The sequence below is a fragment of the Lycium ferocissimum genome, unplaced genomic scaffold (assembly GCF_029784015.1).
Source record: "Lycium ferocissimum isolate CSIRO_LF1 unplaced genomic scaffold, AGI_CSIRO_Lferr_CH_V1 ctg8647, whole genome shotgun sequence".
Classification (NCBI taxonomy): domain Eukaryota; kingdom Viridiplantae; phylum Streptophyta; class Magnoliopsida; order Solanales; family Solanaceae; genus Lycium; species Lycium ferocissimum.
The window spans coordinates 8,769-21,091 of NW_026727359.1; the positions used below are offsets into that span (position 1 = coordinate 8,769).

At 36.3% G+C, this 12,323-nt stretch overlaps 2 protein-coding genes across 2 annotated transcripts; both read left to right on the forward strand.

Annotated features, from left to right (window-relative positions):
- Positions 1–7,289: 7,289 nt before the first annotated feature.
- On the forward strand, positions 7,290–7,826 carry LOC132045937 (uncharacterized). The gene has a single exon (XM_059436503.1). The coding sequence runs from the start codon at positions 7,290–7,292 to the stop codon at positions 7,824–7,826; it is 537 nt and encodes a 178-aa protein (XP_059292486.1).
- Positions 7,827–8,136: 310 nt separating this feature from the next.
- On the forward strand, positions 8,137–8,844 carry LOC132045936 (uncharacterized). The gene has a single exon (XM_059436502.1). The coding sequence runs from the start codon at positions 8,137–8,139 to the stop codon at positions 8,842–8,844; it is 708 nt and encodes a 235-aa protein (XP_059292485.1).
- The last annotated feature ends 3,479 nt before the right edge of the window (positions 8,845–12,323 follow it).

A 12,323-nucleotide genomic window follows, 5' to 3' on the forward strand; every position in this document is an offset into this window, starting at 1 on the left:
TATCAATGAACTCATTTGGAATTTTCAAGAAACAAATCACAACTCCCTTTGGAGCTTTAATACTCCTCTCTACGAACTCATTATTCCAAAAAAAAAAAAAAAAAAAAAAAAAAAATTTCTTGCTTTGTTTCCAATCCAAAAATCTTGATCTTCCCATATTTGTAGAGTACTCAAGACGCCCTTCCGTGATACAATTAGTTTGGAGTAAGGTGCACGTTTGCGGCAAGTCGGAAATTCAAGTAAAGGTATGAATTTTGCTATTCTAATGTTATGGAATTGTTATGAATATGATAAGAAAGGAGAATAGATGAGAATCCCATAGTCTTGATGTGTGTGCAAAGCCGTGGGTGTGTGTGTGTTTGGTGTGGTAGCCGTGACCTATAAGAAGTGCCAAACTACGTGAATTTAATCTAGTTTAGTTGTTTGTTGTGTTGTTGTGACCTTTATAACGAGAATGAATGTTTAATGAATTGAATTGGTGTTGGAAAATGATTTCGGAACACTATGGGAAAGTATATACATCTTTGGTATATTTGTGTATATCCTTGTATATCCATGGTATTAAGGCCTTAAATATGACTTATGGATGTTGTAAATGAGTTCGAAATGAAATAATGTAAGTTAGTATGTTCGTCGGAATGGTTGACGTTTTGAAAGGAATATGGAAAGTGACGAACCTCCTGAATTTATGTATAATGTTTGGAATATGATTAGAATATGTTTGGATAACCTTGAATGAGTGTATGAATACAATAATGTAGACATAAGGTTGGAATTGTGAAGTTTGAAAGGAAGTTGCCAACTTGTGTAGTAAAGTAGAATATTAAAGTTAGAATGATTTAGTTGTGGTTTGTGTTGTCCGTGACGTGTGGAGTTCTTGTTGTTGGTGTTTATTGAGCCGAGCTAAGTCTCGGGGTGTTATATATATAGGGGAAGTCTCGCCGAAATTTCGGTAGACAAAAACAAAGTTAAATGAACTCTTAAGCCTTGAAACCTCTAATTGGTAACCTTGACCATTTGCAGATTTTGAGCGAAACGGGACTTGAGTTTTGGGCGAGCGTAAGACGTATCTAAGGTATGTAACGCTCCCCACTCCTTTCTTTTGGCATGTCTTAGTATGTTAGGTTGATATCGGAACCCCGGGAGCAAATCTGTTCCTCGAAATCCGACCTATAAAATGGCTACTATTCATTCAATTCAATTGAAGCCTAATGACTCCATTTTGACTAGAAAGCTGTCAAACGTCCGAAACCCATGTAAAGGTGATCGGTTGACTTTGAAATCCTTATGTATGATCTTATAGACTCTAAACGTTCATAAATTATGATTTCCACCTCGACTTGACCCGAGGTGGGCCGCTAACCCCGAGATGCCTTATTTGTTCTACCGGGATCTCTTTTTGGGATAAGTTTCGATAAAGAATCTCTGATTTTGAAATTTTCCCTTATGAAATAATGTTTGAACCCTATGAGATACTATGCTACGTTTTGGAACCATACGTACCACTTTGGAAATATTTTGTGGAATAAACTTCCGTACTAATTAATTATTTGACTATTTTGGTTAATGAATTAACTTATGAAGTAATCACGTTTTGAAAGGCTATTTTGACATACAAATTGCATTGTTTGCTCACGACTCCGCTCGTGCCTTATTATGACTTCGTTCACCGGTTCCCGGGCCGGTTTTGTGATCGTGCGCTGTATGCTGAATTCGGAAGTATGTTGTGTTTCGGTTTCCGAGACCTCGCCATAGGGCCGGTTACCGTATATGGAGTTATGCTGTGATATGGCAGATGATACGATTTGTTTTGTTGACGCGGTATGTCGCGATATGTTAGGTGTGATACGATATGTTTGGGGTTTGTACGGGATTTGAAACCCCGGGTATCTTGTGTTGTGGCGCCGGCGTCGGAGTGGTGACCACGTTCCGAGCGTTGTGCATGATTTTGATTTGCATTATGTATATATGTCATAATACGGCTTTTGGTTATCCGATTCGATATATTTCTCTCCGTATCCTTATTTTGTGATTTGGATTTACGTACTCGATGCTTTACATACTCGGTACCTCTTTCGTCGACCCCTTTCTTCGGGGGGCCGCGTTTCATGCCCGCAGGTACAGACGTTGGTGATCCTCCACTGTAGGCCACACTCTCTGCTATATTGGATTGCTCCCTTTGATCCGGAGCTTATATTTTGGTATATATCTTTGTCATGTATATTTTGATGTATATTTGGACTATTTGGGGTACGGCGGGGCCCTGTCCCGTCATGTGATTCTGTCTGTCTGTCTAGAGGTCTGTGGACATATTTTGTGGGTTGTGCCTACTTCCGTATGACTGTGTTTGTATCTGGTGTGTTGGGCGATCCCATTCGCCGCGGCGGCCGGTCCGCATATGTATATACGATATTTTGTGGCCCTGTGTGGCCTTTGTTGGTATTTTCTGTGTGCAGGGTTATTTTGGTTAGTCCATAAAACAAAGGAAACTCTGCCGAAATTTTTCTGGAAATTATCTAAATTTGAAATATAGCCTTGATGGCTTCTGTTGTCTATTTGCTCGCGTTCGTTATGTTTTGAGATAGTGTTTGATGGATACGTTTGGGTGCCCAGATCGGGCACTAGTCACGGCCTACGGGGTTGGGTCGTGACAATATACGTGTATATGAACGTATATATGTGTATACACGTGTATACAAAGGGGCCACACACAATTCTTTAATAATGGCCACCATTTAAGTGATTCAATTAATTTAAACCCCTCAAATATGGTCAAAACATCTAACCAATTAAACAAACTAACAAGCGGGGGATTAATCGGGCAAGTGGACTCGAATTGTAAACGTAGCGTTAATTGAGTTTAAACCATGAACTTTGGTCATTCAATTATGGCCACTTTTGCTCAATTAAACAATTAAGGGATAAATTATAATAATGACCCGCATTGATTAAAACCCAAGAATTTGGCTATTTCAAATAAGGCCAGAATTAAACATCAATTGATTATTTCAATTGTAGCCACTATTAACCCCCATGGTAAACAATTTATAGAATTTAAGCATAATTAAACATTGTAATTAATTATGATTAATTCTAGTGAATTGTATAAATACACGTTGAATATGCAAAATTAAGAATTGAGGGTAAAATGATTAGTTCATTCAATTAATCGATTCTTTGAAATAAACGAGAGTAAAATGCTTGCTAATTGGTAATTCCAACAATTAAATAAATAATTGTTCTAAACTGCTTTTCTTGATTAAAAGTAGTGAATGTTTCATATTTAATTAAAATATATAAATTATTTTCTAAATGATTTAATAACATTATAGAAGTTATTTTGCCAATGAAATGGCAAAACATTATCTAAATAATTTATAAAATCATTTTGACTTGTAGAAATACATATTTCACTGTTTAATATCCAAGGACTGCGGGTAATAAAATAAATCATGGAAGGTCAAAAATTAGGTGTCAAAACCATTCCATGGCTTGTGGGAGGGGATTTCAATGTCGTTACTAAATATATTAAAAAATTGGGACCGTTTGGCAGTTGTAAAAACAGAGGATTTTAGGCAATGTATTGACACTTGCTTATTGATGGATTTGGGATTTACTGGGAGCATATATACATGGTGGAATGGAAGGTCTCATGAGGCATGTATTTTTAAAAGATCGGATAGATGTCTTGGGAATCAAACATTGCATAATAGTTTTTCTAATCTGGTTATTGAACATCTTATCAAATAAGGTTCTGATCACTCTTCCTTACTGATAAATTTGAAGGCTGATAAAAGAATTATTAAGAAATCATTTAGCTTTCTTAAATTTTGAGTTGAACATGGAATATAAATTTTGGGTTGAACATGGGAATTTTCAAGAAGTGGTCAAGCAAAATTGGGAGGAATCTTTTAGCTCAGACCCCTTTTTTAACTTTCATAATAAGCTAAAAAAGGTGGGTAGAGTTCTTTTAAATAGAGCAGGGATTCATATGGTGATATCTTTAAAAATTGCTTCTCATAGGAGGTGGTGCAAGTGCATGAGAGGGAATTTGAACGTAATCCTACGAGGATGAATAGAGAAAGGTTGCAAAGAGTACAAGTTGATTTGATTAGATTCTATGCTATTGAAGAAAAGTTTTGAAAACAAAAGGCGGGAGTGCGAGTGGTTTAAAGATGGAGACATAAACACAAAATTCTTTCATGCTCATGTCAATGAAAAGAGGAAGAGATTACAGTTGCAAAGAATTCAAAATCAAGCAGGAATATGACTAGAAACTGAAGCAGAGACAGCTCGAAAGCAATTAGATTCTTCTCAGACCAATTTAGAAAAGAATCCAACATTACTGACTTTTCTATATTGGAGAAGATTCCTAGGATGATTACAAAGGAACAAAACCAGAAACTTTATGAAATGCCAGATGATGAAGAGGTTAAGAAGGTTGTGTTTGGTTTGAATAGGGACAGTGACGGGGGTCCTGATGGCTTCACAGGAAAGTTCTTCCAAGCTTGTTGGGACATTATTTCTAAAGATATGATCAAAGTGCAATTGGTCCGAGATCTCGCATCTATGAATTGAAAGGTTTGAATGATCAACTATGCAATCAGTAGTTAGAATAATACTAGTGCAATTGGTCCAAGTCAATTCCTAATTTTCATACAATAGCTTGTGAAGTATCATTTATAAAGCAACTTGATTAAATTGTAGAGAGTTTTCTCACCAATTTAAGGCATCACATAAGCACATTCTTTTCCTAATGCAAATTTGTTTTTAAAGAATTCTTTTCTTGTTTCTTTTCTTTTTAAATCCCTTTAGCTAGTAAAAATTGGGAAGTAATATTTTTCTTCCTAATCTCGTTTTATCAATTAAAATAGAATAAACCATGTACTCTTTTAACCGACAATATAGGTCATATATATAAGATCATAGTAACCCATCATTAATTTTTATTTAGATAACGATAAAATTTTCTATCATAATAAAATAGGAAATATTTATTTTTTAATCTTTGTTGAAGTATGATAAGCATTTACTAATATAATCCTTGGTTTTAAAGTTGAACTGAAGAAAAAGGTCAATAGCAACTCCATCGACACTATTTTAAAGATATTTTGTGATTTGAATCAATGCAATATTTTTTCTTATTTTATGACGTTATGGTTGTTGTATCTTCACCTATAACATCTAATTTAAATTGTACAAAATGGCTCGATTGTGTGCTCTATGTGATCATACCTTAAATTTGTGAGGAAGTTCACTACTTAATCAAGTTTTCAAATAAATGCTACTTCACAAGTTATTACATAAAAGTTAGAATTAAATTTGACCGACCATCCTTAATGTATGCATTGAGATCTAAATATGCCCTTATTAGTCCTCTAATGTAACGACCGGTTTAGTCGCATAGGCATTTTGACTCTTTTACCCCTTTTGATCCTTCCACTAGTTCCGTTAGAGCGTGCTTGACTTGTGAGGACGGGTGGAATGGTTTCGAGGTGTCCTAAGTAGTCTGGCCAAATTTGAGGAAATGAAAGAAGCTTTAAGTGAAAATGGTCCACTGTTGACTTTGTGTATACGAATCTTTTTGGGAATTTTGTCAATTCCATAAGGTCAGGGAGAGTCGGTTATAACTTGGTAGAGGGGTTGGTTTGGATTCCCCGAAGACTCGGGTGAGCCTTTGGTCCTTTGGTTGGAATCTTGTTTTTGGGGTCAGTTGGGGGTTAACCGGTCATGACCTTCGTTGGGAATTCTCGACAAGGCACGGGGGTGAGTTCGTAGCGTGTTTTTATACTGGTATACAAGTTTGATTTGTATCCGGAAGGTCTCGAATGAGTGTCGGGTTTTCGGTTAAAGTTGTGAAAAAATAGCTTTTTGCTGGTTCTGGTGTGTCGCACCTGCGGGCCCGCTTCTGCGAGGCTTGGTTCGCAAGTGCGAGACCGTGTAAGTTCATCAGGGTCCGCACCTGCAGAGTATTTTTCGCTGGTGTGGGACCGATTTTGTGGAATTTCCACCGTACCGGCGAGAGGGTGAGATTTTAAGTGGGTTAGCACCTGAGGAACATTTTTCCAGCGGGTTCCCGCATCTATGAGAGATCCGTTACACCTCAAAATCTCACGTCGTTTCAATCGTAAGTGAACTAGCGTAAACCCGACGAGGCCACGGAACCCCTATAAGGTTAAGAAAGACCTTAACAAGCGTTAAGTATCTAAAGGTTCCGGCACAAGCAAATCGAAGAAATTGCCTCTATAAAAAAAAATCGAAAATTTAAGTAATTTACGTGATTTTGGTCCAACTTTAGGGAGGTATATCTTCCGTACATGGAGATTTATGAATTCATAGCTTATGTAACTAAGTTCGTAGAAATTTCTTCCAACGCAAATCGATAGATCACAACCGAGAAGACGGCTACGAAGAAGGTAAGGCCATACAAAATAAGATACTATTTCAAGTCCTGATCGTGCCTCAAAGCATAATGTTGCATTTTTGAAGGCCCAAGTACGGCCCGTACATTCTAGGCATACTTTGAGGCGTGACCCGACCTCGAAATGTTTTAAATATGTTTTTGGGGTTTATTTTACTCATTTTTCTCACACTTCTCGTCCAGCAGCTCCTAAGAAACCCTTCATTTAAGTTTTCAAGGTTTCGAAGGAAACCAAATTATTTTACCTAAGGACAACATTAAACTGGAACCAGTCATAAAATATGCAGATAACTCAATTCCTTAAGAATTGAAGCCAACATAACTCAAATTCAAGATTAATTTGGATTTCCATGATTGGTTACATATTTTTGTGTTGAATTTGTATGATCATTTACGTTTTCTGTTGGAACTATTATTATAATAACACTGATAGATCCTACTTTTCTTTTCTCACGACAGATGAAGGTCTAGATTCAGATATGTACACCATTAAACTACACTATAAAGGTTAGGGTGTTTGAGCCGGAGATGAACTATGTTAGTGGACAAATATCTTATTATGACTATTGTAACGGAGATGAAAATTCTATCATTCAAATGAGACAGTGTATGAAAAAGTAGAAAGTCAATGATAGAAAAGTGAAATTTTGGTTCAAGTTTGGGCCTTATTTTGAGACAAGCATAAGAACTTTATCAACTGATTTAGATATATATAACCTTGTCTACGAAATACCCGACAGTAGAGAGGTGGAGATATTTGTCGAGTACACAGATAAGGAAAAATAGAACTATGATGTGGTTGATTTCGAGGGCAGCCCACTACACGGCGATGAAGGCTTGGTAGATGTGGATGTAATAGAGAAAGGTGATGACAGTGATGCCACAAATGAAGAATGTGAGTCATTTCATGACTGATTATTCATTGGAAGAAGATGACATGATTTTTGATAAAAACATTGACTCTACTATAGAGTGGGTTGGTTTTAAGGGGAAAAGTAGAGATAACCAAGTTAAAAGAAAACCCATGGAGCTTGGAGTTGCTTCAAACATGCTGGCTATGTTTCCCAACAACACTCAAGGAGATGATTGTGCTACATCAGACGAGGAATTAATGAGTTTACATGGAGATTCTGATGATGAAAATCCTAAAAGATCCATTGTTCTTAATCCAGCTAGAAATTTGGAGGATCCAAAATTTAAGTTTGCGCCTAGTATGATATTCTCAGTAATAGCAAAGAATTCAAGTGGGCAGTTGAGGTACATGCTGTGTTACAAAAAACAGACATCAAGTTTAAAAAAAATGAAAGTACGAGGTCGAGGGCAATTTGTAAGGTGTCAAGCTGCAAATGGTTCATATTTATATCAAAGGCTAATCAAGATGAACCTTTCAACATCAAGACAATAGGCCCTGACCATTCTTGTGGCAATCAGAGAGATAACAAGACTATTGACTCTGGATTTTAACTAAGAAGTACGTAGAAGAGTTTAGAATAAATCTAAGTTGGGGTGTGAAAGAATTTCAAGATCATGTCATGAGGGCCCATAATTGTCCCATTACTCGGAATCAAGATTATATGGCAAACAGGAAGGCATTAAAACTAATCACAAGGACTAAGGAAGAGCAATTTGATATATTGTGGGATTACTGAGCTAAGCTAAGGAGGAGTAATCCAGGGATCACATGAATTTTGAAGTTGGATGAAAATCCAAAAACAATGGTCAATGGTAGAAAAAGATTTTTAAAACTCTATATATGTTTTGTAGCTTGCAAGCAGGGGTTCTTAGCAGGATGTCGACCCATAATAGGGGTTAATGGATGTCACTTGAAAGGACACCAAAAGGGGGAGCAGCTATTGACAGCAGTAGGCATTGATGGAAACAACATGATGTGTCATATTTCATTCACAGTAGTGGAAGGTGAACTGAAGGAAACATGGCGTTGGTTTCTTACACTTCTTGATGAGGACCTAAGAATCTCACAAAACCCTTTTGCATGGACTTTCATTTCTGATAAGCAAAAGGGTTTACTTCGAGCATTTGATGATATAATGCTAGATGTTGCACACAGGTTTTGTGTGAGGCATTTGCACAACAATTTCAAGATGGAAGGTTTTGGAGGACAAGCACTGAAAGATATCCTATGGAAAGCTGCCAAGGTAACTACAGAACCTGAATTTTTCAAGCATATGGAAAGAATGGCAAAATTGGATCCAAAAGCCCTTAAATGGTTTATTAATAAGCCTCCCATTCACTGGTCAAGGGCATTTTTCTCTTCTTTCTCAAAGTGTGATGCATTATTAAACAATTTGTGTGAGTCATTCAATAGTGTACTCCTACATGTAAGAGACAAGCATATTTGGACAATGCTTGAATCAATTAGGATCTATATGATGTCTAGACTTCAAAAGATAGTGATAAGATGATGAACCATCGTCACAGAATCTATCCGAAAATCTTATTAAAGCTAGAGCAAAATATGGATAAAGCTGCTGAATGTATTGCCACTAAATCTGACCAATTCCATTATCAGGTTGACGATATCTATCTTAGACTATTCTCTGTTGATCTTAAGGAGAATACATGTTCTTGTAGGAGATGGGACTTAACAGGAATACCTTGTAATCATGCTATTGAAGCTATAAGGGTTAAGAAGGATGACCCGGAAATGTATGTTCATGAATGCTACACAGTTGAGCAGTACATGAAGTGTTATAATCCATCTATCTTGCCAATTTTTAGCTTTTAGCAATGGCCTAAGACAGGGATTGAACCACCACTGCCACCCATATACAAAACACAACCACGTAGACCAACAAAACTAAGAAAGAGAGGGGTTGATGAGAGAACTCAAAATGAATCAGATTCTAGAAAGCTTACCTTGTTAAAAACATCAGGAAAAGGCAAAAAAAAGAAGTGCAGATCATATCGAAGATTAGGGTATAATAGCAGAAAATGCCCTATTCTTATGGGAAGCAACCACTCTGAAGTTCAATAGCAACAAATCCATCAGGAAGTCGAAAAGGAAGGCCCTTCTGCACTTAGTAATGCAACAGAAGTAAGTAGTCAAATAAGTTAGTTCTCTTCATTAAGGGTAAAAATACTAAAAATGTTATTTTATTATAGGTTTCAAGCACTATTATTGAGAGTGCAACAAATTGTAATTACCTATCTTGTTTCTCTCATGTTGTTTGTATCGAACCGTACTAGCTGGCTTATTTTCTTCTGTATATTGTAGGTCAATCAATTTAACCAGCCAAGGGTACCTCAACAAGAATTGAGAAGTTCTGCGTTCATTTTAGAAGAAGTTGGTGAGCATTCCAGAGAAGATACAAGGACACTCTTCATCGAGAGAATGGGAAAACAATACGTCTCACTGTCAAGATTACAAGAAGCGCTTTCTCAAAGTAGCAAAAGAGTAGGAAGTGGCATGGGCCAAGAAGAAAAATGTTCCTTAAATAAAGAAGTTAAAAACAAATAATAATAATACGTACATGAAATCAGATCTTATTTAGATCTGGTTCATCCTTGATGACTTTGAAGTTAATCATGCTTTAGTGACATTTAAATGATTGTGTTTTCTCTTTTAACACTTATGCAACTTAAATAGTTATCTTTCTCCCTGATCGTAACTTCATCACCTTCATTCTGCACTTTGACTACAATAAATCACTGGCAGCATCGTTTTCTACAACAAAAATATAGCCAATTTTAAGAAGTATGTTTTGATTTTTCATGTAAATAGACAGGAAAAGTACTTCAAATTGTCGAAAGTGAGCCAGCTCTAAAGTACTTCAAATTGTCGAAAGTGAGCCAGCTCTTCCCTAACTCTTGAAAGAACTGATTCAGTTTTCCGCAGCTTAGTGTTGTAGCTAAAACCTATGTTGGTCGGTACTCCAAAAATGTAGGCAAACCCGTGTCGAATTCTCCAAATATAAACTACTTGTGGAGTATCCAACACGCACCCGTCGACATTCTTGAAGAGCCCGAGCAACACAGGCAAAAACTACAAACTAACATATTTATGATGTTGGAGTCTTCAGTTTCAAAATGTGGACTAATCATGTTGGAGTCTTATGTTGAATACATATATAGAACTATTATATATGGTTTTGGATTCAGTTTTAACATAACAGAGGAAAAGGCTATGTTGGAATTTAGGTGCTGTTGTAGTTAGCTCTACACGAGGAGATAGGCTGCTACTCTCATCCGCTAGCAGTTAAACAACAAACAAGGAGCTCATTAAAAGTCTAACGCAAGAAGGTTGGGATGGTGATGAAGAATCTGTTGTTCGGAATTAGCGGGGGTAAATCACCCAGACATCTGCCTAAATCATCCAAGAGGAATCCACTAATATAGAAGCGATGGTACAAAGATTTAAAACTGATGGTGGATTAGTGTTGTAGCAAAAAATACAAACTAACATATTTATGATGTTGATCTTCGGCAAGTCTAAGCATAATTATAAAAGGGTAACTGCTGTAGCTTTCCTACTTCCCTCTAATATTGGCCCCTAAGTTGAAGTTATTTTTATTCTTTCTTTTTGTCCCTATGATTGCTAAAAACACACATAATCACAGACTTCTAAAAATCGAAAGAGAAAAGATATCATCCAAGAATAAGATGTCGTAACTATCATTTAGAATTATCCAATTAAGAAAAAATTTACTCGACTGCTAATGATTTAAAAAATTAGCAGGCTCCTCAATGCACAATCATAATTTCTAAAGTGTAATGAGCTCAACGCTAAAAATCTTAAATACTGGACCTATTCATGCTTAAAGCTACATCCACCTCCATTCATGATATAGTTCATATTACACATATCAACTTGTTTTCACGATATTTACAACACTACGGTGGCATTAGGTGAAACATACATGTCCTAAAGAAGAGAAAGAATTGATTTTTACCAGAGTATCTTTGTCATTTTCTGTAGTGATAACAGAGAAAGAACCCCATGCTTGTTTTTGCTCTCCTTAATCTCAAGTTTTAAACTTTTCTATTGTTAAAGCCACCAGTACTCATCCTCCCAAGTGGGCAGTAGATTCCAAAGTCGTACCCATATCGGTTTGTACACTTCTAGAGACAATCAAGAAATCAGCAAGCCCACAAGATTATGACTTATCCATGGATCCAAATCAAGTAGATGTATTCTAATCCCAATATGTGAAACTATAGCAAATTAATCTCTAAGCAGCCAAGAAAAGTATAAAATATATAAAGAAAATATCACTAATTAAAAATAAATGGTCAGTGACCCATATTCAAATAGCATGTTTGAAAATTTAACATAGAATTTCCAGCTAGAAATTTCATAGCTCAATTTTTTCGCTCCCTGAAACTAATCGCTTATTGAGTCCAAAAATATCTAGTAAGATCTGGTAGGAACATAGAAGGGAGATTCGTTGCAATATTTGAAAGGGATACATATAAATTTAGGCGAAACACTACCAACAAACGCATTCTTCACGGCCAAAACCCATCACCTACTAAGCTTGAGCTACCATCCACATATTAGTTGTAAGAAAAAGCTTCAGATATACAAATTAGATAAAACACTAATCATAGAGGTTCATCGAAAAATCAGATAAAAAATAGAATCCAAGAAAAACAGCTTGACCAGAGCCTGTAAAAAAAGATCGAAGAGGATGGAAAGAACTGTATACCTCTAGCTCGAAGTGAAAAAATGGAGAAGGGAACTCAAAATTTGCCATGATTGGAACAAAAATCACTATGGTATAATTCCCACCATGAATTTCCTCTTGAAATTTCATCCAATTTGGTTGAGTTCCTCCATTTGAGGACAGACCAAAAGCTTAAAAAAGAGAGGAGAGAGAAAGAGCAATCCATTGTTGAGATAGCAAAGTGAAGTAGTATTTAATTGTCAAATGTGCCACGTGAA